The sequence below is a fragment of the Trichosurus vulpecula genome, chromosome 9, assembly GCF_011100635.1.
Source record: "Trichosurus vulpecula isolate mTriVul1 chromosome 9, mTriVul1.pri, whole genome shotgun sequence".
NCBI classification, from domain to species: domain Eukaryota; kingdom Metazoa; phylum Chordata; class Mammalia; order Diprotodontia; family Phalangeridae; genus Trichosurus; species Trichosurus vulpecula.
The window spans coordinates 113,297,472-113,321,300 of NC_050581.1; the positions used below are offsets into that span (position 1 = coordinate 113,297,472).

Here is a 23,829-nt window from a genome sequence, read left to right on the forward strand (position 1 = left end):
TATCATAAGTGAAGGTTCAATCTGGGCATGGATTGAAATGTCTGTCATGGGAAGATAAAAGGCACCAATAAAAAAGAAAAAAACCCAGATCATTTCCTTTTTTGATGGTGTAACTGGACTGATAGACTAAGGGAATTCTAGAGGTCTAGATGGCCTAGATTTCTTCTGAACATTTCACAAAATCTCTTGGGACTGTCCTGTAGAAAAGACGGAGAGATATGGGCTAGACAATGCTATGGTTAGTTGGATCCAGAAGTGATTGAATGACTTTCCACAGAACACAGTGGTTCAACGTGAACCTGAAAGGTCTCTGGTGGAAGAACCCAGGGATCTGTGTTTGGCCCTACGCTGCTGAACATTTTTATTAATGACTTGGATAAAGGCATGGACAGTATGCTTATCAAATATGAAGCGACACACAGCTAGGAGGGAGAGGTTATATGTTGGGTGGACGGTCAGGATCCAAAAACGCACCTCTGTTGCTCACACTGCTGACCTCTGTTCCTGCCTCATCAAAAACTGAAACTTCCCAGTGTAGTTCAAATTCTCCCTGACCACCTCAGCCTACCATGATCTCACCCCCTCCTCTGAGGGTCCTTAAAATCAGCCCCTCTTGATCCTGTCCTTTATGTCCTGGTCTGAGATCTCTGGTGCTGTGTCTCCCTAATTTGGGCCCAAGAGGACCAGGTCATAGGATCCCAGAATGCTAGAGCTGGGGAGGACCTAAGGTCCTAGTCCAGCCCCTCCCCTCCTTTGTGTGGACTAAGAAGCTGGGGTGAAATAATTCCCACAGGGCCACGTCCACAGCTAGTGTCAGAGTCTGGATCTGAATCCAGATTTCCTGATTCCAAGGACAGCATTCTTTCTTCCATACCAGGCAGCCTCTCCTATTGCCTGGAGGGTACAGTAGAAGCTGAGGCCTGCCTATCCTAGGCTCGAGAGCTGAAAGCAGCCTCAGGTGCCTCTCCCGCTCCAAATCCAGAGACCTCTCCATCAAGCAGCACTCCCAGCCCTGCCCTTCCCCCCCCCCCCAGGGGAGCCACAGCAGGTGAGCTACATCCTGCCCTCACCCTCGTAGGTGCAGTAGTAGAAGACATTGAGAGCCTCCACAGCAGCAGGCCCCCGCTGCTTGCAGCCAAAGATGAGGTCGATCCATTCATGGAGGTGGGCAGACACATGCTCTGATTCCTGAGGGGGAGAGGTGGGGATGGCCATGGGGGGTCACTGCAAAGTCACACACACCCCTCCTGAGCTTGGAATGGTGGGAATGGGGCAGTGGTGGGAAGGGGAAAGGTTTGGGGTGAAAGGGGATTAGGATAGAGTGGAATAGAGTTGAGGATTGGAGGAAGAGGAGGCCTAAGATGAATGGATGGATAATGTATGGATGAATGGCCAGCTTAACTCTCCTCTGGCTCACCTCTCTCCCTTTAACCCCATCCCTATCCCAACCTTGATCCCTCTCCCAGAGTTCTACACTTGCACAGACCATATCCACCTACCAGGGCCTTTCGGTGCTGATGAATAAAATCTTCCCGGGAATGGGCCCATCGGGGCAGCACCACATCACCCACCTTCTCATTGGTCAATTGAAGGCTACCCAGATCAAATCCTGGAGGGGATGGGAAGTAAGTGAGGTCCCCCTGAGACCTATATCCCTCTCATCCTCCTTCTTGCTTTTAGGTCCTATATCCCTCCCATACCTCCCCTTGTTCCTTAGGTGTACATCTCTTGCCTTCTCTTCCTGTCCCCAGAACCAATATCCTTCCCATTCCTCTCTCTGTTTCCCAGTCCTATGTCCCTCCCAACCCATATCAGTTTTTTTGCACCCCACCCCTAATCCTTGTGTTTCTCCAATATTGTCCCTGTTTTCCCACCCCAGTTCCATTCTCTTTTCCAGTATCTGGGTTTGACTGTTCCCTTCTGTCAGGCCTCTACAGCCCCTGATCTCCCTCACCATTCTGGTTTTCCAGGAAGTCAGGGAAGTAGAAAAACTCAGGAATGAGCTCCTTGACATCAGCTGGGCTCTCCAGGCGCGCCTGCCAGGCAGCTGCCACAGAATGGAACTGCCGATCTGAGCAGTCAAATCTATAGGGGAGAAAAGACAGCTCTGTGAGGTGCATGGATGTGACCAAGTCAGGACAAACCCAGGGGAACAGGCAGATGGATTTGGAGGAAGAGGACCTAGATTTATCTGTGTGACCATGAGACAACTTGAGCCTCTGTTTCCTCATATGAAAAACGAAGTTGGACCAAATGATCTCTAACATCCCTGCCAGTTCTAAGTCTTACGAAATCTATGAAGCCCAGAACTACCTGGGCATGCCCAATGGAAAGGGCAGAGTCCTGTGAGACCCGAATATGCCCAAACACACAAACAAGGGCTCTATGAGAAACATGGATTGGAGAAATGGAAAAATTGAGTCCTGTGAGACATGGAAACACTAGACGTGCCAAGAAGAACATAAAGACATGACTTTGTAATGGATAGAGGGAGGCATAGAGAGGCCCCAGGGACTGTGACAAGCCAGACCAATCTCCTTCATAGGCAGCTTGTGAAATCTGGAGAGTCACTCCTCTGGGGGTCTCTGAGGGCTGACTCATCAAAGGGACCTGGAGGAGTAGGTAGAACCAAAAACCTGAGCTGGGAGAAGCAAGAACATCCAGAGAGCTCAGCACATGTTCAACATCTCAGCTCTGCAAAGTGCGGAGGGCTAGAGGCATTCTATGTTTTGAATTTCCTGAAATGGATTTTAGTTGGATTCTTTGTCTCCTGGTAAGGTAGTCCTAGCCTCTGTCCTCAGTTTCTGTCAGGATCCTTGGGCCTTCTTCTGGCTAGAGTCAGTACCTGTACACACAGGGCTATCCCTGCTGAGACCCATTCGCTTATTTCTTCCCTGTTGAGTGGCCAGGGATCTCATATTGAAGAGACTCTGTAGTATTTTTTGGCTTGAAGCATTAAGCACAATGTCACCTATGAACAGAAACATCTGAAAAATCTCACCATTTGGAGAGAATTACTCTTGCATTTGGACTCTGCTCTGGACACTCTCTATGAAGAACCCTTTAAGCAAGCATACATTTTCCTGATTTATGGCAGCTGGTATTGATAATCAGAGGATCCTCTCAGTGGTTATATCAAGGAATCTCATATGATCGTAACACATGCATGAGAAACGTTTTGCTAGAGGACAGACTTTAAGGCAATATCTTTTCCTGCATATTTAAATGCTTTTTAAAAAAAATCAACAATAAATGCAGTGAGATGCTGTGTTCCTTATACCCTTCAGTCCACAGTGTGACCATGAAAGTGCTGTCTGCAGTAGAAAAACTGTCCCCAAAAGCCTGTTCCCTTCACACATTTTCATCCTCTGCCTTTGACAAGGGCATATATATTCTCACAAAGATTTTATAGAGATGAGGAACTATATACAGATTCATAGTCTTAATATTCCCCCTGTTTAGGTATTAATATTATCTATAATTTTCCCCCCCTTTTTATTTCTTTCCTTCTTTGAGACATCAGCAGAGATCTCCTCTATGCATGTTTGCTCAGGTCCAGCGACTCTTCCTGATGTCATCTTCTAAAATGCCATTTCTACTTGCTAACATCACACATGTGGACATGAGGTGTTAGGAACTAGAAGCATCAAATTGCTACAGAAACACTAGACTTGTTCCGCCTTCTGCCTACTTGCTGTCTTCCTTTCGTTTTCCTCCTTAAATGATCTTGGGGTGAATTGGCTTTGTTGGATTTCATCGCTGAGTTTTCTGCACTCTTTTTTTCCTCTCTGTGTTGGGAGGCAATATTCCTCAATCTCCCACTATCTTCCTCCCTAACATTTTAAAGACGAGCCTGGACTTCAAACTGGTCTTGCCTTTGGCTGCCGTGTCTATTTCTTTGGCAGGAAGTCTAAGTGTTTGCTGACTGAGGTGAATCCAGGGGTCTTTAGGCTTCCTTTTTTAGCTTGTTTATATTAGTTAAATTTCTCTAAGAAATGGTGATAGTCAGAGTCAACGTTTTTAACCTTTATCCAGTCCCCATTTTTTGGAGGTCATTTAAAATAGCTTGGGTTGAAGTTGTTATAAGTACATGTGTAATAATTGCATGCAGTTGCTCCTTCTCATGTTTATTTTTTCTAATTTAGTGTTGATTCTGACCTATACCTTTCATACTTGATGGCCTGACTATACACATACACAGCTAATTCCAAAATTAACCCCATGATATTTCCTGTCTGTTAAGATACAGTAATTTTCATTTTATGTGATGCTTTGCTTGCTTTGCCTAGTCCCCTTCCAACTCTTCTTGAAGAAAGTCTAGGTAATGTACAAGCCTTTGACCTTTTCCATTTCTTAATCCTGGATCTTGTTCTCTAATAAATTTTTGTTTTTGAAACTGAGTCTCCCTATCTTGCCATTCATGGGCCTGAATGGACTGGCACAGGAGCTTTGACTTACTCCGTTTCTGACAAGGGCCAGTTTGCTCCTCACAAAGTATGGTGGCCTCCCACTGCCAGGGGCTCACTGTATTAGAGCTGGATTTAGTATAGACACCTGATGAGTTTTAGTCCTACTACAGCTCAGAACTCCTGAGCTCAAATGACCCATCAGCCTCAGCCTCTCCCAGCAGCAGGATTATGGGCACATGCTACCATGTTATGTACTCCAGTATATTTTTCACCTGATCCTCCCCTGGGCTCACCTTCATATTCAAGTTCTCAAATATTAAAGTACATGCTGACTATGCTCCCTCCAAACTGCACTCCGTCCTTCAGTCACATCCCACCCCTTCTTGTTTCTCTGCTTTGGCTCACATAATTCCCCATGCCTGGAATAAATTTCCATCTCCATCAGATGAAATCCTTCTCTTCCTCCAAGTCCTAACTTGGTGCTACATCCTCCACAAAACATCCCCTGACTTGGCTAGGTAAACATCTCCCCCTCTTTATAGGCTTCATAACGTTTTGCCTGGATCCTTCCTTTGCCCCTAGTCTCTTGCCTCTGCATCATCATTATCTGTATACATAGCTTTAACCTCACTGGACTACACAGAAGATATTTGACACCAAGGCCAGATTTGTAGCTAACTAAGGAACACGGGATTTAGAGCTAGACGTGGCCTCAGTCATCATTTAGTTCAACCCTTTTGTTTTACAGATGAATAAAGTGAGGCCCAGAAAGCTAAAGGAATTACCCAAGATCACACAGGCAGTCAATGAGCCAAACTTTTTGCTCTAAATCAAGCTCTTTCTATGTTTATGCTGCTTTTCTACTATACAGTGAGCAGCAAGCACAGGTCTTTGTGGACCTTGTACACTCAATAAATGTTTGTTAAATGAATTAGCCCACTTGCAAGAAGAAGAGTGGCAACCTCCCCCCTCATATCTGTGCCCATGTCCTGCCCACATACCGGCCACTCTGCAGCTGGATATGCAGGGAGGTAAATGGCTCCATACGGATGAGGTAGTGCATGACGCCTGCTGCATTGGAGTAGTGGGTGCCATAATGGAACTTGTCGGTGGTCCCTGTGGGGTCCTCAAAGCTCTCATACCTGAAGAAGAACAAGGAGTTTAGCAGGAAGCCCACCTCCCTGCCTCTCCAAGCCCTGGGACTGGATTTGCACCCTGGCTCACTTCTCTCGAACAAGCTGTGCGTGTTTGGAGTTCACCACTCCAATGGGCTTGGACAGGTCCCGAAACACAGACGGGTCATTCAGGTCCAGAGTCTCAGATGTATAATCCTGTAGGATCCAGGGGAACTAGAAGAGATGGACATAGGGGAAAGGTGATAGGGGAGGAGAGCAGTGAATTCAGTCACAAAAAGCAGGGGCAGGCGCCGAGCCCTAACGGAGGAGGGTGGAAACTAGGAATCAAGCAGAGTGGGTTTGAGGACAAAGCCAGAGGTTAGGGGCAGAGGGGGAAAAGCAGGAGAGAGATTCCTAGGGGAGTGAGGTTGCCTGTGGGCAGAGAAAGAACATTGATAGAGTATGTCTGGGGAAGGTGTGGGGCTGGGATAAGCAAACTGTGGTTCATTTGAAGGTCAAGTGCCACAGGGGGATGATCTGTGGTAAGCAATGAGAGTGAAGGCCCTGGCTGAGCAGGGAGGGAGCCCTAGAATTAAGAAAGAGAGAAAACAAGGGTTGTGGGCCTTACCACAGGGTACTGGGACAGGTCATTGTAGGTTCTCCCTGCGATGGTGTTGAGCTGCATCAGGTACTCAAAGTTGGAAATCTCTCGGTGCACCCATTTCTGGGAAGGAAAAAGCAAGAGGGTGGAGATAGATGTTCAAGGGGCACAATGCCCATCCTGCTGCGTCCCTCATTTGATTCTCTGATCTGGGCTCTTTGGTCTCTGCAGCACTCGACTTAGGGAAGCCTTGGTCAATGTGTAGGGAGCGGAGTGAAGGGACCAGCTGAACCTTGCTAGGGGTATAAGACTACAAGATTGTAGAACCTTACAGACCAATCCCTCTTATTTTTTAGATGAGAATTCTGAAACTCAGGAGGATAGATGAATTGTCCAAGGTCACCTAGGTAGGAAGCAGCAGAGCCAGAAATCCAACCTAGTCCCAAAATTCTTTCTACTACCCACCCTGTATTCTTCCATTTCCATGCCTGTGCTTACAAAGTTCCCTATGACAGAAATGCCCCCTGCGCCTCCGGGTGTCCTGAAAAGGCAATTCAAATACCATTTTTTCCCTGATACTCTGGGGTCAGCAATGAACTCCTTCCTCAGATCCCACAGTAGATATCATTTGGTGACCTTTGGTATAATATTGTAAATTAGTTATCTGTGTACGAGTGTCATTCCTTTTACCAGACTGTGAATTCTAGGGGGGTAGGATCTGTATCTTATTTAAACTTGAGATCTCCACACAGTGCCCAGGACAGTTCTCTATGCTTAAGAAATGTTTGTTATGCTACACACCATACTTTGGAGATGGAGGAATGAGGGAGCAGGGGTGGGGTGGGAATGGAGGTAGGAGTAGCTTACCTGAGTCAGGCCAGAAGCTCGAAGCATCTCCTGTGGAGAGTGGCTTCCATAGTAGCCCTGGCTGGGGGGCCGAAGTCCCAGAATGCATGAGTACACCTTGTTCCGAACCTTAGAGGGAGGCAACCTGGTCAGAAGGTGGAGTCATACAAGGCCATGGAGCTCTGACCCCAGCCTTCCCTGCCCCTATGTATACATGGACTGAAGCTCATATGCTAGGAAGACAGTGCCAGCCAAGAACCCAGAGCCACCCCCAAGGGGGGTGAAGTCACATAAGAAATTGAGAGAATCAGTACATTTTCCCAAGTACAGGAGGGGCCCCAAGTTCTCTGAAGGACAGAATACTGGGAATCCACACTCTTTGGGGAAAAGTGAAAGAAAGGTTCTCATAGAGAGAAAGTCTGATACTATGGTAGGGGGTGAATGGAGAGTTTAAACTTAAAGTATAGAGAGCTCCTGGGAGAAGCCTCAATTCCCCACCTTTCGAGGGAAGTTGAGGAAGTAGTTGGCCTGGTCAGTGAAGAAGAGCTCCAGGGCTGAGCGTCGGAGGTTGTAACGCCGAAGGTGGACTTCTCGGAGCTGGGAGAGTGGCCGCCGGAAATCATACCCAATGCCTGGGGGACAGAGGTATGTTCTTTCCCTTGACCTGGTCCACAGCCCCTTTCTACTCCCACACCCCCTTCTCACTATCCTTCTCCTTCTGCTTCTAGGGACTGTCATCACATCCCTTCTCTACCAGACTCAACCCTGCTATAGCCTACCCACAGGCTCTTATCACTATTCCCTAGGCTCTTATGACTCCCTATTCCCCACCCAGGATGCTTCCCCTTTGTGCCCCTTGCACATTCACAGAAGGCTGGTAATAATCAAAAGGAAACAAACAGGGTCCAGTAAAGCACTGTCAAACTACTACTATTGTCAACAAATTTGTGACTGCATCAATAGGGACATGCCCTCCCATCCTTGAGGAAAAGTAGTGTCATGAGCTGCTGGGGCCAAAGTATTTACAACCTTGTGGTAAGCCCCTTGAGGACAGGCACGATATCTTTTTCTTTATAACCTCTATACTCCAACACTGAACACAGAGCTTAGACATCATAAGCACTCAATAAACCTCCCAGTGATAAGCCTATTTGAACTTAGCTAGACTGTAAGCCTCCTGATGACAAGCACTGCATCTTTTTTATTATAGCCTCTGCACCTGAACACTGAACACAGAGCTTTAGATGTTGCAGGTATTTAATAAATGTTGGTTGGACTTTAGCTAGTCCTAGCTTGTGCCAATTTGGTAGGGTTTGCTAGAACTTGTACTCTGCGGGCATAGCTTTGGGAAACCCTGTGTCATCCCCGTGTCCTGAGAAGTCATTGGAGTAGGACATCAGAGGAAGGAGAATAACAGAAGTGAACATTTCTATAGCACCTTAAGGTTTACAAAGTGCTTTGCTTCCATTCTCCCATTTGATTCCTCAACAGCCTTGTGAGTCACTGTTTTACAGAAAAAGGAGACTGAGGCACAGAGAAGTAGATTTGCCCAAGAAAGTAGTAAATAGCAGAAACCAAAGAAGTGCAGGTGGCTTGTGCCTCCAGGCCTGTCCCTGGGCCCTTGTCTCCCCTGCTACTCACCCTCCTCTGTCTCCTCTTTTTCTGTACTGCAGTCATAGAAATAGAGGTGTTGGGTGGTCACTTCAAGGCGGCCTGGGATTACAGCCACAATCGTGATGAGCTGGCAGTCCTCCCACAGCACGAGCTTCTCCTGTTGCCCACCGGGCTCTGAGGACTCCGGGCTAAGGGAAAAGGAAATGAGCATAGGGATGGGTAAGGGGAGCCAGGCCCCAGGAGGACCCCCACCCCCTCACTCCCTGACACAGAGATCCGGGGACATGAGAAGGTTTTAATTAAGGCTAGTTAACTTAAATGTTAAATGCTCCTTCGGTTCTCTAGTCTGTGCCCACTATGGTACCCCACACTCACACTGTGTCCAGTACAGTCAGCTCCTCTTCTCCCAGCTGGTCCTCCTCCAGAGTGCTGACCTTGGCCTCCTTGGCCACAGTCAGAGGCAGGGAATCCTCTGTGGAGGGTGTCAGGTGGTCAGTAGCACCTATGAGGGAGACATCAACCAACTAAGTGCTTGCCACATGCCTGGCATTGTACTAAGCACTAGAAATACAAAGAAAGGCAAAAACAAACTTAGTCCCTGCCCTCAAGAGGCTTATGTTCTAACAGGGGGGACAACACACAAATAAAAGATACACAGTGTAGATGGAAAGTAATCTTAGAAGGTATTAGCAGCGAAGGGAGGAGGGGGATGGGAAGGGCCACCAGCAGAAGGTGGAATCTGAGCCGACTCTTGAAGGAAGCCAGGGAAACTAAAAGGTAGAAGTGAGAACTGAGAACCTTCCAGGCATGGGAGACACCTAGTAAAAAGGCACTGGGCTGACAAGGAGCACAAGAATGCCAGGGTCACTGTATACAGAGGGGAGCCGAGTATAAGAAGACTGGAAGGGTAGAAAGGGCCCAAGCTGTGAGGGGCCTGAGAAGCCAGAGAGAAGACTAACAATGGCTGGTTTGGGGCAAGAAGCCTAGGTCTGAATGTCTGCCTTCCCTCCCTGCCTAAGGAGGAAGACAAGGAGGAGGGACAGACCCCAGAGCAGGGAGGGAGAGGAAGAAGTGAGATTAGAGCTCTTGATTCTGAGTTCTCCCAACCTCTTCTGTTAGGGCTCAGGGCCTCCATCTCCTTCCTGAATCCAGTGCTCTCACTCCCTAGAAAGGGCCCTAAGGGATTAGAAGGCACCTGGAATTTCAGCTTCAGCCTCACGCTTACCCAGATTGTCTCGAAGAGCACTGGCTTCACTGTGCTGGTCAAAGTGATAATTGGGCACTAGCTTCAGCCGCATCCGGGAGTAAGTCTCAGCACTAGATAGTTTCCATCGAGGAGGAGGGGGATTCCTATGAGAACAGAGCAGAGAGTAAGGGGAGATTGGGGGACAAGAGGCCTGTATGCTTGTTTTTTGTTTATTTCATTTTTTGAGACCAAGTCTCTCTATCACACGCTGGAAGTGCAGTGGCCTCTCACAAGCCAGATATTGCTACTGATTGGTGTGGGAGTCTGTACTGGCTACGTTTCCAGCCTGGGCCAGTTGGCTATATTGGTGCTTGCCTTCTTGATGCCAGACTTTAGTGTGGCCACCCAACTACCTTCAGCCTTTCTGTAGCTCAGAACTCCCACACTCAAGCAATCCACCAGCCTCAGCCTCCCCAGTGTAGGCATGTACCACCATGCCAGGCACAAGGGGTCAGTAGTGAGCCACAAAAGGTCAGGCAGGAGGGTAATCCACAGAGATGCTGCCAAGCCTTCCTCCCCAGGTTCAATGACTATTGCTGCCCTCCAGCAATTAATTTTTCCCAATTAATTTCTCCTGTTCCAGAAAGCTATGCCTACAGACCACACCAGTTTCGCGGCCCTTTAAATCAGGCCCCTTCACTTCTCTAGGCCACTCCCCCCACCCAGAAAAAAATTTCCTCCTGTCTATCCAACCCTCTATTCCCCTACAACCTCACCTCTGGGCCCAGGCAGAGCGGGGTGCAGTGAGCAAACGGCCCAGGGCCTTCCAGTGCAGCAAGGCTATGGCGTGCTGGGAGGCCAGCTGCTTTTGTATACTGCTGTAACGCTTCCCCTCCGACCGGCCCCTCTTCATTACTGGCTCCAGCACCAACTCCTAGGGGAGAGTAAGAGGCCTGGTAAAGCAGTGGTCAAGGGCCTCCAGGCAAAGAACCCTCAACCTCAAATAGCACTCTGCAGACCTAATTATCATTCACTCTCTATGATTCCCACTTCAGAGTCACTGAGAATGTCAGAAATAGAGAGAGCTCAGCAATAATCTAGTTGATCTGATGGATGGGGGGGTGGGTCAGAAGCCAAGGTCAGAGATGGGAAGAGAATTGCCCAAGGTCACACAGATAATAAGGAACAGAGACTGAATTTGAACTTGGGTCCTCTGACTCCAAATCAAATGATCTTTCTGAAACATCTCAATGTGTAACCCTGAAATAGCCTCCTATTCCTACCCATCTACTGTCCACCTTCATGGAGCCTCCCTTGATACGTCCAGGTCACTCAACAGTCCTTTTAGTATAGTGCCTGACCCAGAGTAAGGGCTTAATATAAATGCTTTTTCATCCATTCACTGATTTCTCCCCTTCTTGATGGCCCTGCCAACCATACAGTATAATATTTGATTTGGGATTATGATACAGTCAGTTTAGTAATTTAGTATAGGTCACCTAGTACTATGTGACATGCGCTAAGTTCTCACCAAAAAGAGAGGGAAACTTTTCAAAGAGCAGAGTCTGTGTGGAATTGAATTCAACATTGGGTTTGGAGTCGGGGCACCTTATTAGCTGTGTGATTTTTAGACAAGTCACTTCTTCTCTCAGTTTCCATCTCTATAGAAGGAGGAGTGGATATTAATCCTCCAATCAAAACAACTTCTTCATCAAAGTTGCAGAATATAAAATAACACCACATAAATCATCATTCTTTATGTATATTACCAATAACATCCAACAAGAAGAAAAAGAGAAATTCCATTCAAAATCACTACAGGATATACAAAATACTTGAGATTCTACACACAAAATACTATTTATAGAAATAAAGACGGACTTAAGTAATTGTTGGAAAGATATTAGCTGCTCATGGCTAAAGGTGTCATTATGATAAAAATGACCATATTACCTAAATTTATTTATTCAGTGCCATGCAAATCAAACCACCAAAAGGCAAATTTTATAGAATTTGAAATTATATCAAAATTCATTTGGGAGAAGAAAAGGTCAGTAATCTCGATAGAAAAAATTTTTAAAAATGAAAAGAAGATCCTAAAACATATTATAAAGCAAAAGTCATCAAAACCCTTCGTTATGGGTTGAAAAATTGAAAAGCATATCAATGGACTAATCAGACAGAGGAGAATACGAAATAGTATAGAACTCAATAACCCAGTTTTGATAAAGTGAAAATATAAATTAACTCTCTTACTTGATAAGGACTGCTGGGAAAACTGGAGAGCAGTCTAGCAAAAATTAGGCTTAGAGCAGTATCTTATACCATATTCCACACTACATGCTAAATAGATACGTGACTTAAATATTAAAAAACATATAAAAATAATACAATTTCAAAAATTAAAAGATAAGCAAATCACATATCTTATAGCTATGGGTAGGGAATTCTTGTAGGGATAGAGTCAATTACAAAAGATAATTTTGATTACATGAAATTGAAAAGCTTTTATATGAGGGGGAAGGGAATAAGTATTTATATAATGCCTCATATGTGCCAGGCACTGGTTTTTTAAAGTACTTAAAAAAACCCACAAACAAAACCAAAGCATCCTTAATACACGAATAAAATTATGCAGTTAGAATTAGAGGGAAAATAGTTAACTAGAAAGAAATCTTTCCAGAAAGTTTCTCTGATAAAAGTCTGATATCCAAGGTATACAGGAAACTGATTCAAAATATGGAAGAACAAGAGGTATTCTCCAATTGACAAATGGTTAAAAGATATGAAGGAGTGTAGTTTTAAAAAAAGGAGCAAGCTACCAACAACCACATGAAAAATGCCTCAGACCACAAATAATAAGGGAAATGCAAATTAAAACAACCCTGGAGTTTGTCAGATTGATAGAGATGACAAAAAAAAAAGCAAAGAAAATTACAGTTTGGAGGGAGAATGTTGGAGTTCAAGCACACTAATGCACTGGAGCTGTGAAATGGCCATTCTGAAAAGCAATTTGAATCTATATCCAAGTCATTAAACAGTGCATATCCTTTGACCTGGTGATACCATTCCCTATTAGTCACAGACTCCAAGGAGATCAAAGAAAGAGAGAAAGGGCTCAAAAGTATAAAAAAATGTTCATAGCAGTATTCTCTGTGTGGCAAAAAACTAGAAACTAAGGGGAATGGCTAAATAAATCGTGGCATACAGATGTAATAGAATATTGATGTGCTGTGTGAAAATGACCAGCACCAGGAGAAAAGTTTATTAAATGACCATAATAAAGTCACAGTTAACAACTTTGAAAGACTTCAGAACTCTGATCAAAGCAAAGACCAAATGACTTTAAAAAAACTAATGATAAAATATGCCTCCTACTTCTTGGCAGAGAGGTGTTCAAAGAGTTTCGGAATGAGACGTCCATTCTGAAACATGGCCAATGTGTTGACTCGGTTATTGAGTTGACTATATTTATTTGTGACAAAGAAGGACTGGATAAATATGCAAATGTAAAAAAGAAATGACAAAAAATAAACAAAAACAAATGAAAAGTTGGCAGATTGTCTTCCCTGAGGCCGGCTCAAAGACTAGGCAAAAGGCCAAGTAAGCCAAGAGTGGAATGAAACCAGACACTTAAAGGACAGGATCATACACGTTAAGCTTCAGGGGAAGGGGGAAAGGAATAAGCCTCACTATGTGCCTGCCTCTGTACTAAGTACTTTACAAATGTTATTTCATTTGAGCCTCACAACATTGGGTGGTAGATGCTTAAGCAAGTGAAATGAGAAAGAAAGCCTTTCTTTAAAGGCATGTTAAAGGAGTTGAAAGACAAAAAACAATCATAGGTTCATGGGATCATTAATTTAGAGATGGGGGGACCTAGTGCAATCACCTCACACAAGTATACAGTGGTAGGGCTGGGATGTGAACCAAGGTCATTGAATGCCAAATCTAGTGCTGGCCACACTGCTTCTCATCATCTATCAGAAATACCAGTATGCATCAGAGACCTCATGTTTGCTTTCAGGAGTTGTGCTCAAACCCATTATGCTATACATCCTGATTGATAATAAATACATGGTGGGTGGTTTAATATCTTACAAAGTAGGACAATGTATTACCCTTTACCACCAGCTGGTGGCATCATATGCAAATTACAGAGACAATTACTTAAATGGAAGACACCAGAGTGCAGCAGACAAGGGGAATCCATCAGCACACAAGTAATAAATAAATAGCACGGCGCCTCCCTTTTCCCTTAAGTGGATTCAAAACATTTTCCTTCGTGTGTAATTTCTTTATAGAGAATGTGAGCATCGGCTCTGCCTCACCTTTAGGTCCTGTGGACTGGGAACAGGATTTCTTCCCAGCCCACACAACTATACCTTCCTGCCTTTGCTCCACAGGGATGAGGCAGTGCTGTGGTCTAGTGCAGAGAGTCCTGGATTTAGAGTCAGAGAACTAGCCCTCCTATTGACTCCCTCCGTGTCCTAGGGCAAGTCATCATCCTCTGTAAAATGAGCCAGTCGGACTGCATAGTTAGAAAGTCCCTTCCAACTCCATATCCTATGATCTGAAGAAGTATCCTCCATGACCTTTCATGGTCTCCTTAGATTAGTCTAGAGTTTTTGTATTCATCAGACCATTCTACTCCCGTGAGATGGTGGATTGTGCTATTTTATTTAAGGATCAGAAGAGGTAATGTACATTAGTGCTTGGCATATTAATTATATTGAATTAATTTTAATTAATATTAATAAAGGCACCATATTAATGTCAGCTGCTATTATTATAGACTTCCTTTTCTATAATGGTGCTACCCCTTTGGGGAAATTCATTGCAAATCTAAAAGCACATCATAAATGTGAGTTGTCATCACCATCGTCATCCCTTGCAGGGGTGACACAACCTGAACGGGATCACAGCACCTTTAAGGAGTGCAGCCATCATTTAATTCAGCTCATGCCCTAGCAGAAAACCCTTCTACAACATCCCTGACCAGCTGTCATCAAGCCTCTCCTTGGGCTGCCTCCAGCGAGGGAGGACTGACTCCCTTCTCCAGGCAGGCCCCCTTCTATTTTGGTGACTGAGTCGCTCCTTACTGGAGCGGCCATAAGTCTCTCTACCGCTTTTGCTCTCTGTTTGACTCTGGGGAAGCTGAGAAGGACGCCTCTTCCTCATTACAACCCTTCAAATACTTAAAGACATAAACTACACGTCCCCTGAGTCTTCTCCTCTCCAGGCTTAAAACAACATTGTTGTCCAGTCATTTCAGTCACGTCCAACTCTTTGTGACCCCACACTTGGGGTTTTCTTGGCAAAGATACTGGAGTGGCTCGCCATTTCCTTCTCCAACTCATTTTACAAATGAGGAAACTGAGGCAAAGAGGGTTAAGTGACTTGTCCCGGGTCACACAGCTAGTAAGTGTCTGAGGCCAGATTTGAACTCGGGTCTTCCTGACTCCAGGCCCAGCACTCTATCCGCTGCATCACCTGGCTGCCCAAAACATGGGCTCTTTCAAATGATCCTCAAATGCCATGATTTGAAGTCTCTCACCATTCATTGGACATGCTCTAGCTGGCCAATGCCTTTCATAAAAAATGAGACCCAGATGGATACAACATTCTAGGGGTGGTCAAACCAGGACACAGTACCCTGGGACTATCAACGCACTTGTCAGTTTCCCATTAGTACTTTTGGTTGCCACATCATATTGCTGGCTTGTACTCAGCTTGTGGTCCACTAAGTCTCCATGAGCCTTCTAGTCATGCATTATCTTGCCCATCTCAATGGCGGCCCCAGCCTCTCTTCCCAGCCTCCCCTATACCCAGGAACCTGGAAGAGGTGCCGGCTCTCGGTCCGCTCTCGATCCCTGCGAAGGCTGCTGCTCATGAGTGCGTCATAGCAGGAGTTCCAAAAACTGGACATGTGGTCATGGCTCCTGGCGTAAGTGTCCATCTCAAACTGGGACATGGTAGGCTGCACCTGGGGAGGGGAAAATGGGCCCTGAGATGAAAAAAATGAGCCCAGAATTGCCTAGCCCAGGGCAATGCCCCCAAGTCCAAGAAAGACATAGTGAAGGGTAGGGCTGGAATTGATGACTCTAGCCCTCCAGTTCCCCTTAATCCCCATTTTGAGACTACTCCCTTCCACCTCCTCTTTCTTATTCCTCTATGCCCCCGATCTACTTCCCTCTCCTGCCTCAGTATTCTCAGCTTCATCCCAACTGTCTCCTCTGATTCCACTCTCCTTCCCTCTCCTTTCCTCTGGATTAGACCACTAAGTTCACCCCATCTCCACCCTTATCTAGCCTCTTCACATTCTCCCTTTTTCCACTCATCTTCCCCTCCAGACGTCCCTCCCTGTTCAGGGTCATGGAATAAGTTGATGTTAGAGATAGAAGGCATCTTCAGAAACTGGGGCACAGTGAGAGTGTGACACTCAGTAAATTAGTAGGAGAGTTGGGACTCAAAACCAGATGCAGTAACTTCCCCAAGTTCTTAGTTCTTTCCATGATCACTAGGCCATGCTATCCTTTATCCCCAGGCCTCTTCTGCCCTTTGTCCCCTCCCCATCCATTCTCCCACCTCCCACTACTCTTTCTAACCCTTGCGCTCTCTGTCCTCCCTCTAGTGCCCATTCCCCCCATATTCCGGGTCCGGCAGGTACCTGTTTGTCAATGAAGAGCCGCCATTCCGGGGATGTGCAAAAAGCCTGGAAGTCTTCATAGAAGGTGGGGCTGCCATTGGTGGGTGGCAGGGAGGGCAGTCCCCACTGCAGGCCCAATGCTGTGTAGGCCCTGTCCAGCAGGGTCCGGACCAGAGGCACAAGCCAGGAACAGCGCTCAGATTCTGCCTCCAGCGCCCGGGCCAGGGGGGCCTCCAGCTTGGCCAACAGATAGCAGGCCTCCTCTCGCCTTGGTGGCACCGCTGTCTGCAGCAGGGCATGGAGCTTCACGTAGGCCAGGGCATGAAGCTGGAGAAGAGCACAGGTTAGGGATGGATGGACTTCACCACACATAGGGAAGGGGAAGGATGGGGAGGAACACACACGCAGGAGGCTAATGCAAAAAGGACCCTCAGGGCACTATGGCACATTGATCAGAGTCAGCTCTAAGGGAGCTGTTCTTTGCATGAGCTGCTTTTAAATACTCGCTCATATATAGTCTGATTTTTTCAAAATGTATTGCTCAGTTTTGCCGAAATCTTTCTTCCCCCCCTCCCCTTTTTCCTTTTGAAAAATGAAGTCTTTGCTATAAAACAGATAGGAAAACTGAGGCCCAGAGAGGAAAGCAATTTGCCATAGATCATAAGCAAGTAAGTAGTGGAGCTAGAAGGAGGAGCTAGGTGTCTCGCTTCTCAATGAGATCAGAGCTCCCCTTGCCCATGGTGGCAGAACGGGGCTCCAGAAGTTTGCAGGTTAAGATAAGGGAAGGCCTAGAGGATAAGGGGCCCCTTTTCTTCCCTCCCCTGCCTATTCCTGGGCCTACTCACCTGGGTGTCTTCCAATAGCATGTAGCCAAGGACAAGGCGCAGCCCAATCTGTGCCATCTCCCGGAGGTCAGCAGCACCATTGGTCAGATGCTGCCACACGCCTAGGTGGTCCAGTAGGCTGCTCACACCTTCAAAGAGCTGCCGGGAAAAGCCATGTGGTCAGAGAGTGGGATGGGTGCCCAGAAATTCTCAGAGGACAGAGCGGTAGACTATGAGACTCAAGGGGAGGAACCGGAGTAAGTGGAGTTGTTATGGGGAAAGGAGAAAGTGGGGAATTTGGTCTTAAGCCTCCAAAGGTCATCTGCACATTCACAGACTCAAGAGACAATAGGATATTTGATGGCAGGGACAGATCATCTGGTCCAACCTCTTGTTTTATAAATAGGAACAATGAGGCTCTGAGAGTTTAAATGACTTGCCTACAGACACAAAGGTATGTCATTCACACATACACACAGTAATAATAGGTAGATAGACAGATGGCTAGATACAGATACATGGATGGATGGATGGATGGATGGACAGATGGATGGATGGACGGATGGACAGATGGATGGGTGGATGGATAGGTAGATGGATGGATGGATAGATAGGTAGATGGATGGATGGATGGATGGATAGGTAGATGGATGGATGGATGAATGGATGGATGGATGAACGGATGGATGGATGGATGAATAGGTAGATGGGTGGATGGATGGATGGATAGGCAGATGGATGGATGGATGGATGGATGAACAGATGAACAAATTGATAATGACTATTTCTATAGCATTTTACAGTTTACAAGGAGCTTCTCTCACAATTCTTTGAATTAGGCAATTCAATTATTATTACCCCCACTTTTCAGATGGGAAAATTGAGTCCCCAAAGAGGAAATGACTTGCCTAGTAAAGCCAAGACCAGTAAAAGTCAGTCAACACTTGAACTGAGGGGTTTCTAGAACCTTCCCCTCTAAGGTTACTACTTTGCATGCATCTACTTCACAAGTATCGTGTATATACACAATTATTTGCATGTTGTCTCCCCTACAAGGATATAAACTCCTTGGGAGCAGGGAAGGTTTTTTAAAAATTTTGTTTGCATCCCTAGCTATTATCACAGTGCCTGGCACATAGTAGGTACTTAATAAAAGTTTACCGAATGATCTACACTCAGTGTAGTCTCACATCCATTGATGCACAGACACAGCATAAATCAAACTATCGAATATTCATTGAACAATTACTTCTCTATGCCTGGCCTTGTGGCAGTCACAGGAGTCAAGTCTAGCTGGGGAGATAAAATATAAACATGTGAAAAACTCTGACTCCTGAATTCTAGAGGGGTCATTCCTCAAATCCTCCTTCTTCCAGGGAAGCCTTCCGCAGCTCCCCTCACAGCCCACAGAGCCTTGTCTTTCTCTGAGATATCACAGCTGTTTGTGTCAAGTGTTCTATGAATGGGATAAACTCTTTATATTTAATAGTCATACGAATGGTAGATCTTAGAGCTGGGAAGGACCTTAGAATTCAGAATGTCAGAGCTGGAAGGACCCTCAGAGATCATCTAGGCTGATCCCCCTCATTTTACAGAGGAAAAAATGAGGCCCAGAGAGAACAAGGAGCTTACCCAAGGTTACCCAGGGAATTTGGTGGAGAAGCAGAACTAGAATCCCCAGGTCTTCTGGTTCCAAATCTGGGACTCTTTACATGACCCCACACTACTCCTCATAGGTACCACTCTCCCTACCAGCCTTCTGTAGAGCTGAGGCTGTATCTCATTGGTGTTTGCCCCCAAGATTCTAGCATGGAGCCTGCACACAGGAGGGGTGCAGTGCTTACTGAGTGAAACCTATGATTCAAATATCTTGGGGAAGGACAGGAAGATCATATGGCTGCAGTGGACTATATGTACATCAACAAGTGATCTCTATGTACAATAAAACCATGGGACTACATTGTGGAAGTCCCTGAATACCATAGCCTGAGCAGACTGGACTTTATGTGGCAGACACTTATATGAGAGAATTTATCATCACAGGATCTTACATGCAAGTATATGTAAATATACATGTGCACATGTATGTATATAAACATATATACACATACATAAATTTTCTCTGGACCAGATCTGAATTCGTTGTTGGAAAGGCAGGAAACTTACAATAAGGAAATTCCTTCTACCAGTGGAAGTTGGCACCTGCTTTTCCACTTATAGTCTTGGAGAGTTGCCTAGGGTCGGGGGGGGGAGGGGAGGGGGCGGAGACACACACAGAGATTATTAAGTGACTTGTCCAGAGTCACAATCAGTATGTGTCAGAAGTAGTTTTTCTTAGTCCGAGGCCATCTCTCTTTAGTGACGACACCACGCTCATAACCTGTTTACACTCAGTAGGATTTAGAGACTGCTTATATAGGAAATATGGAAGAACATCCATAAAGCCAGGGGCAGCCACTGAGGCTTGAGTAGCAGCATCCTGACTGGCTGAGAGCAAAGGACTGATAACAGAACTGAGGGGTGGGACTGGGAGAGGAGAAGCGGGAGGGAGACAACGTACCCATTTATAGGTATATAGAAAATTGAAACATGTGATTTGGAGGGAAGGCATTAGCAGCTGGGGGGAATCATGAAAGACTTCTCATACAAGGTGTGCACCTGAGCTGAGCCTGAACAAAACAAGGTATTCTCGGGAAGGAAGACATTCCAGGCACGGGGAATGGCAGAGAGATGTGAGAAGGATTCTGGGTATAAAGAATGGGAAGAAGACGACTGGATGGTGGGCTGTATCATGAGGTTAGTAAAGGGGATGATTTATCCAAGCTGGTAAGTAAACAGAGTGGGGATTCAAATCTCGGTCCTTCTGAATGCAAAGCCAGTGCCCTCCCCCCAAGCCACACTGCCTCCTAAGGACCAAGGCCTGCGCATTCACAGACTCATGGAAGGTTTTTCCAGTAGTGCAGTAATATGGTCAAAGGAAGCCTTCTACACACTCAGATAGGCAGACACACACCCAGAGCTGCTGAGTGCACACACACACACATGCACGCGCACATGCGCACATACACACGTGCACACACACACACACACCTTCTCACTCCACAAAGCCTGGTTCCCATGGCCCTCAGAGTGTAAGAAGTCCTGTAGCAAACGCAGGAGCTTCAATACGTGGTGGGTAAGGCTAGGCAGGGCCACAGGCAGAGCTTCCTGAATGTCGGTCAAGGCTGAATCCAGCATCATCTCGAGGAGGCTAGGGAATAGCAAGGGACAGACAGGGTTGCTGACCCACCAAAGCCCACTATTCTCTCCCTACACTGACACCCTGAGTAGCTGTCACAGTCTCTACTTAGATACCTCTTTCCTGAGTCTCTTCTCCCGATGTCACCCTTTTGTCCCTTCCTTAGGACCCTGCCCTGCTCTCTCCCAGCATCCTCCTCAGCCTCTTCCCCTTGTCCTCCAGTATGCCCCTCATCCCTGCCCCTCTCCCTAGATTCTCCAACCTCTGACCATCTGCACCTGTCTCCCTGGCCCCTATTCTTATCCTTCAATACTATTCATCTTATTCTCCTCTCCCAACAATTTTCCCTAAGCCCTGACCCTATCTCTCCTTTATTTGCCAACTCCTGATCCTTTCTCCACAATGTCTTCTTAGCTTTACCTCTTGTCTCCCAGGACTATCCCATTTTTTCTCCAGGGCCTCCCACCTCTTCTGGGCACCTTGCCTCTCTTCTTCTAGTGGCTCTACCCAGCCCCTGCCCCTCTCCCCCACCATGCCCTTAAGCCTCAGTCTTCCTCCTCCAATGCTTCCCTATCTCCCTCCAGTCTCACCCATCCTAGCCTTTTCCCTACTCAGTGACCCCTACAACCTTCCCTCCCAGCCCCATGGTTCTAGACAGAGCCCTTAACAAGTCATCAAACTGTTCCCTGGAGGGCCTTACCTGCGTTTGATCTCATCAGGTGGACGCACCAGCTCCCCAGCAGCCCCCAGTTTTGTGAGGACTGAGAAGACCTGACCCCGTTCACGCCACGCGGCCTCATCATCACCTTCCACGCCACGCCACGTCACCGAGAACAGGATATTGGTCAGCAAATTGCATAGTTCTTCCTCTGGGGCTTGCTAGTGGTAAAAGCATCACAGAGATTCAGGGGGTGAGGAGAACAGAGGTTCCAGTCTTGGCCCTACTAAGGAGATTCACCCGCTTCATGTTCCCTGCCCTGGGATGGGAAGATTGTGGCACAGACAGGCTCCTGCTGTCTCTCACAATGGCCACAATGGAGCAGGCATCATGCCCCACATTTGGAGGTGGGGCCCTGGAGACTACGGCAAGAATAGGGGGTGGGGGCAGTCCAGCAAGCAGCCAGGCTAGGCTAGGCACCAGCCAGGAGGCAGATAAGGGGACAGGGTAAGAACTGTGGAGAGAAGCCTATTCCTTCCTCTACCCCATGATCTAGTGGGATGACAATGCCACCAGCATCACAGCATCAACCTAGAGCAGGTGGTCTTAAGCTGGGGTCCGTGAACTTTAAAATATATATATTCTGATACTGTACTTCAATATGACTGGCTTCCTTACATATTTTATGTATTTAAAAGCATGATTCTGAGAAGGGTCCATAGGCTCCAGCAGGCTGCCCAAGGGGTCCATGATAGAAAAAAAGGTTAAGAGCCCCTCTCTAGAATCACCTGGATTCACCAAATAATCATCACAGATCTCTTACAGAATCATAGAAATAATAAGAACTATCAGAGAATCGCTTCCAATCCTCGGAAGATCATCACACATATCACCCTATATTGGGAGTCATTTCAGGAGACCAGCCAGTCCAGCTCTCTGTCTTCCAGGATCGTGGCTGTCTAAACCAGGCAGCCCCAACTTTGCTAGAGCTACCAGCCTCAGTCACCCCTGCTAGATTTCTCCTTCCCAAGCCCCTAGAGTAAGTAGCTCTTCCTTCTAGATAAAGCCCTCTCCTTATAACAGCCCCATGACAGAGAGAGTTCAAGGATTTTATCCCCATTTTACAAAAGGGGAAAACTGAGACTCGGAGAAATAATGTGACTTGCTGTAGGTCTCTGACTCCAACTCTAATATTCTCTCACCATATAACACTACCTCTATAATGTAAAGTCACAGATCTGGGTGCTATGGGGAACATGATGATTAAGACAAGACCCCTTACCTTTAAGAACCTAAGTCTAGTTGGGAAGACTGGATATAAAAACATTTTGATAACCATAGAAGGCAGCAATAACTGAGAGGTCATAAAAGATAAATACCAGCAGAGAGGTACAGAAGGTATAAGCAGAAAGAGTTCAAGAGGGAAAGATCACAGTGGGTTGGGGTAGCCATCCAGGGAGGGCTTCCTGCAGGATCAGGGACTTGAGCCTCGCCTCGCAGGATAGTCAAGACTTAAGAGAGACAGAGAGGAATGGGGAGAGGCATTCTAGGATAGGGGAATGACATAAAGAGAGACACAGAAGTTCATAGTATGGGGCACACCTTGGTTCTACTAGAAACTTTACTGATAACTCCATGAATGACCTTCATCAAGCCACTTCCTTTTTCTGGGGCCTGGTTTCATCCTTTGTAACATGATGGGGCTAGAGCAGATGGTTTCTACCTCTAAAGTTCAATGAATGAGTCTAAATGAAATGGAACCGAAGTCTCCATTGTTCCTATTCAAGAGTCCTTCCCTTATTCCAGGTTGAATGAACCATGCCCCTAATTTACCCCCTTGAGACCCACTCCCCACAGAGGCCTGACCTGAGGGTTGCTGGTGTTGGAGGTATCATCCCCAAGGCTGGGCTCCTGGAAGCTGGTCTCATCCAGCACATTGGAGAGGCTGGAGCTGTGGCGGCCCCGGAGGGGTGGGAAAGGCCGTCCCCCTTCCAGTGGAGATGGTGTGCTAGGTAGGCTGACAGGGGTCAGGTTCTCGCCGCTGCCCACAGTAGCCCCAGACCCTGTGCTGGCCAGTTCCGGGCCCAGGTCAAAAGGTGAACAGAAGGGAGAGAGTGGCTGGTAGGTGGCTTCTAAAGATGGTGGGTCACTGAGGACCACGGCGGAGGAGTGTCTCACACTGTCCGAGGAGGAGTGTCTCACACTGTCCGAGGAGGAGTGCCTCACACTGTCGGGGGGTGAGGCCTCAGTCTCTGGAAAGCTCTCGGAAGACTCAAGAGAGGCCTCAAAAGGCAGAGGCAGGAAGACGTCGCCGCTCAGCTCTGCAGGGACTGGCTCTGGGGGGTTTGGAGATGGGGCAGCGGGGGATTCTCGGACGTACAGACGTGTTAGGATGTCCTGCCAGCCCACCTGCCGGGCCAGCTGCCTCACCATATCTGGCTGTCCGTAGATCAGGTGGAACAGCTGCATGGGATTAAACCATCACCTCAGCACCCATTCTTATAGGCCGCCAAGTCTGACAAAATACTAGGTAAAAGGGCATTGTAGTGAAAAGAACACTGGAGAGTAAACTCCAAAATCTCAGGTTCAAATCCTGGTTCTGCCTCTCACTTACCTAGACAAATCATTTATCTGTCTGAGCCTGTTACCTTATCCACAAAGTAAAGGGGTTTCGGCAGACAGTCTCTCA

General features: G+C 46.7%; 1 protein-coding gene across 3 annotated transcripts in view; it reads right to left on the reverse strand.

The window, feature by feature from the left end:
• NBEAL2 (neurobeachin like 2) overlaps positions 1–23,829 on the reverse strand; it is a 157,632-nt gene that overhangs the window by 12,258 nt on the left and 121,545 nt on the right. For all 3 annotated transcript variants that reach the window (XM_036738106.1, XM_036738107.1, XM_036738105.1), the window contains 18 exons: positions 23,007–23,603; positions 21,183–21,361; positions 20,335–20,494; positions 17,266–17,403; positions 16,442–16,747; positions 15,608–15,757; positions 10,548–10,705; positions 9,811–9,935; positions 8,961–9,087; positions 8,613–8,773; positions 7,470–7,603; positions 6,993–7,100; positions 6,153–6,248; positions 5,634–5,758; positions 5,411–5,551; positions 1,955–2,085; positions 1,500–1,609; positions 1,071–1,188 (listed from right to left, as the gene is read on the reverse strand). In XM_036738106.1, the coding sequence (XP_036594001.1) occupies positions 1,071–1,188; positions 1,500–1,609; positions 1,955–2,085; positions 5,411–5,551; positions 5,634–5,758; positions 6,153–6,248; positions 6,993–7,100; positions 7,470–7,603; positions 8,613–8,773; positions 8,961–9,087; positions 9,811–9,935; positions 10,548–10,705; positions 15,608–15,757; positions 16,442–16,747; positions 17,266–17,403; positions 20,335–20,494; positions 21,183–21,361; positions 23,007–23,603 (3,064 nt within the window). The remainder of the gene's footprint in view (positions 1–1,070; positions 1,189–1,499; positions 1,610–1,954; positions 2,086–5,410; positions 5,552–5,633; positions 5,759–6,152; positions 6,249–6,992; positions 7,101–7,469; positions 7,604–8,612; positions 8,774–8,960; positions 9,088–9,810; positions 9,936–10,547; positions 10,706–15,607; positions 15,758–16,441; positions 16,748–17,265; positions 17,404–20,334; positions 20,495–21,182; positions 21,362–23,006; positions 23,604–23,829) is intronic.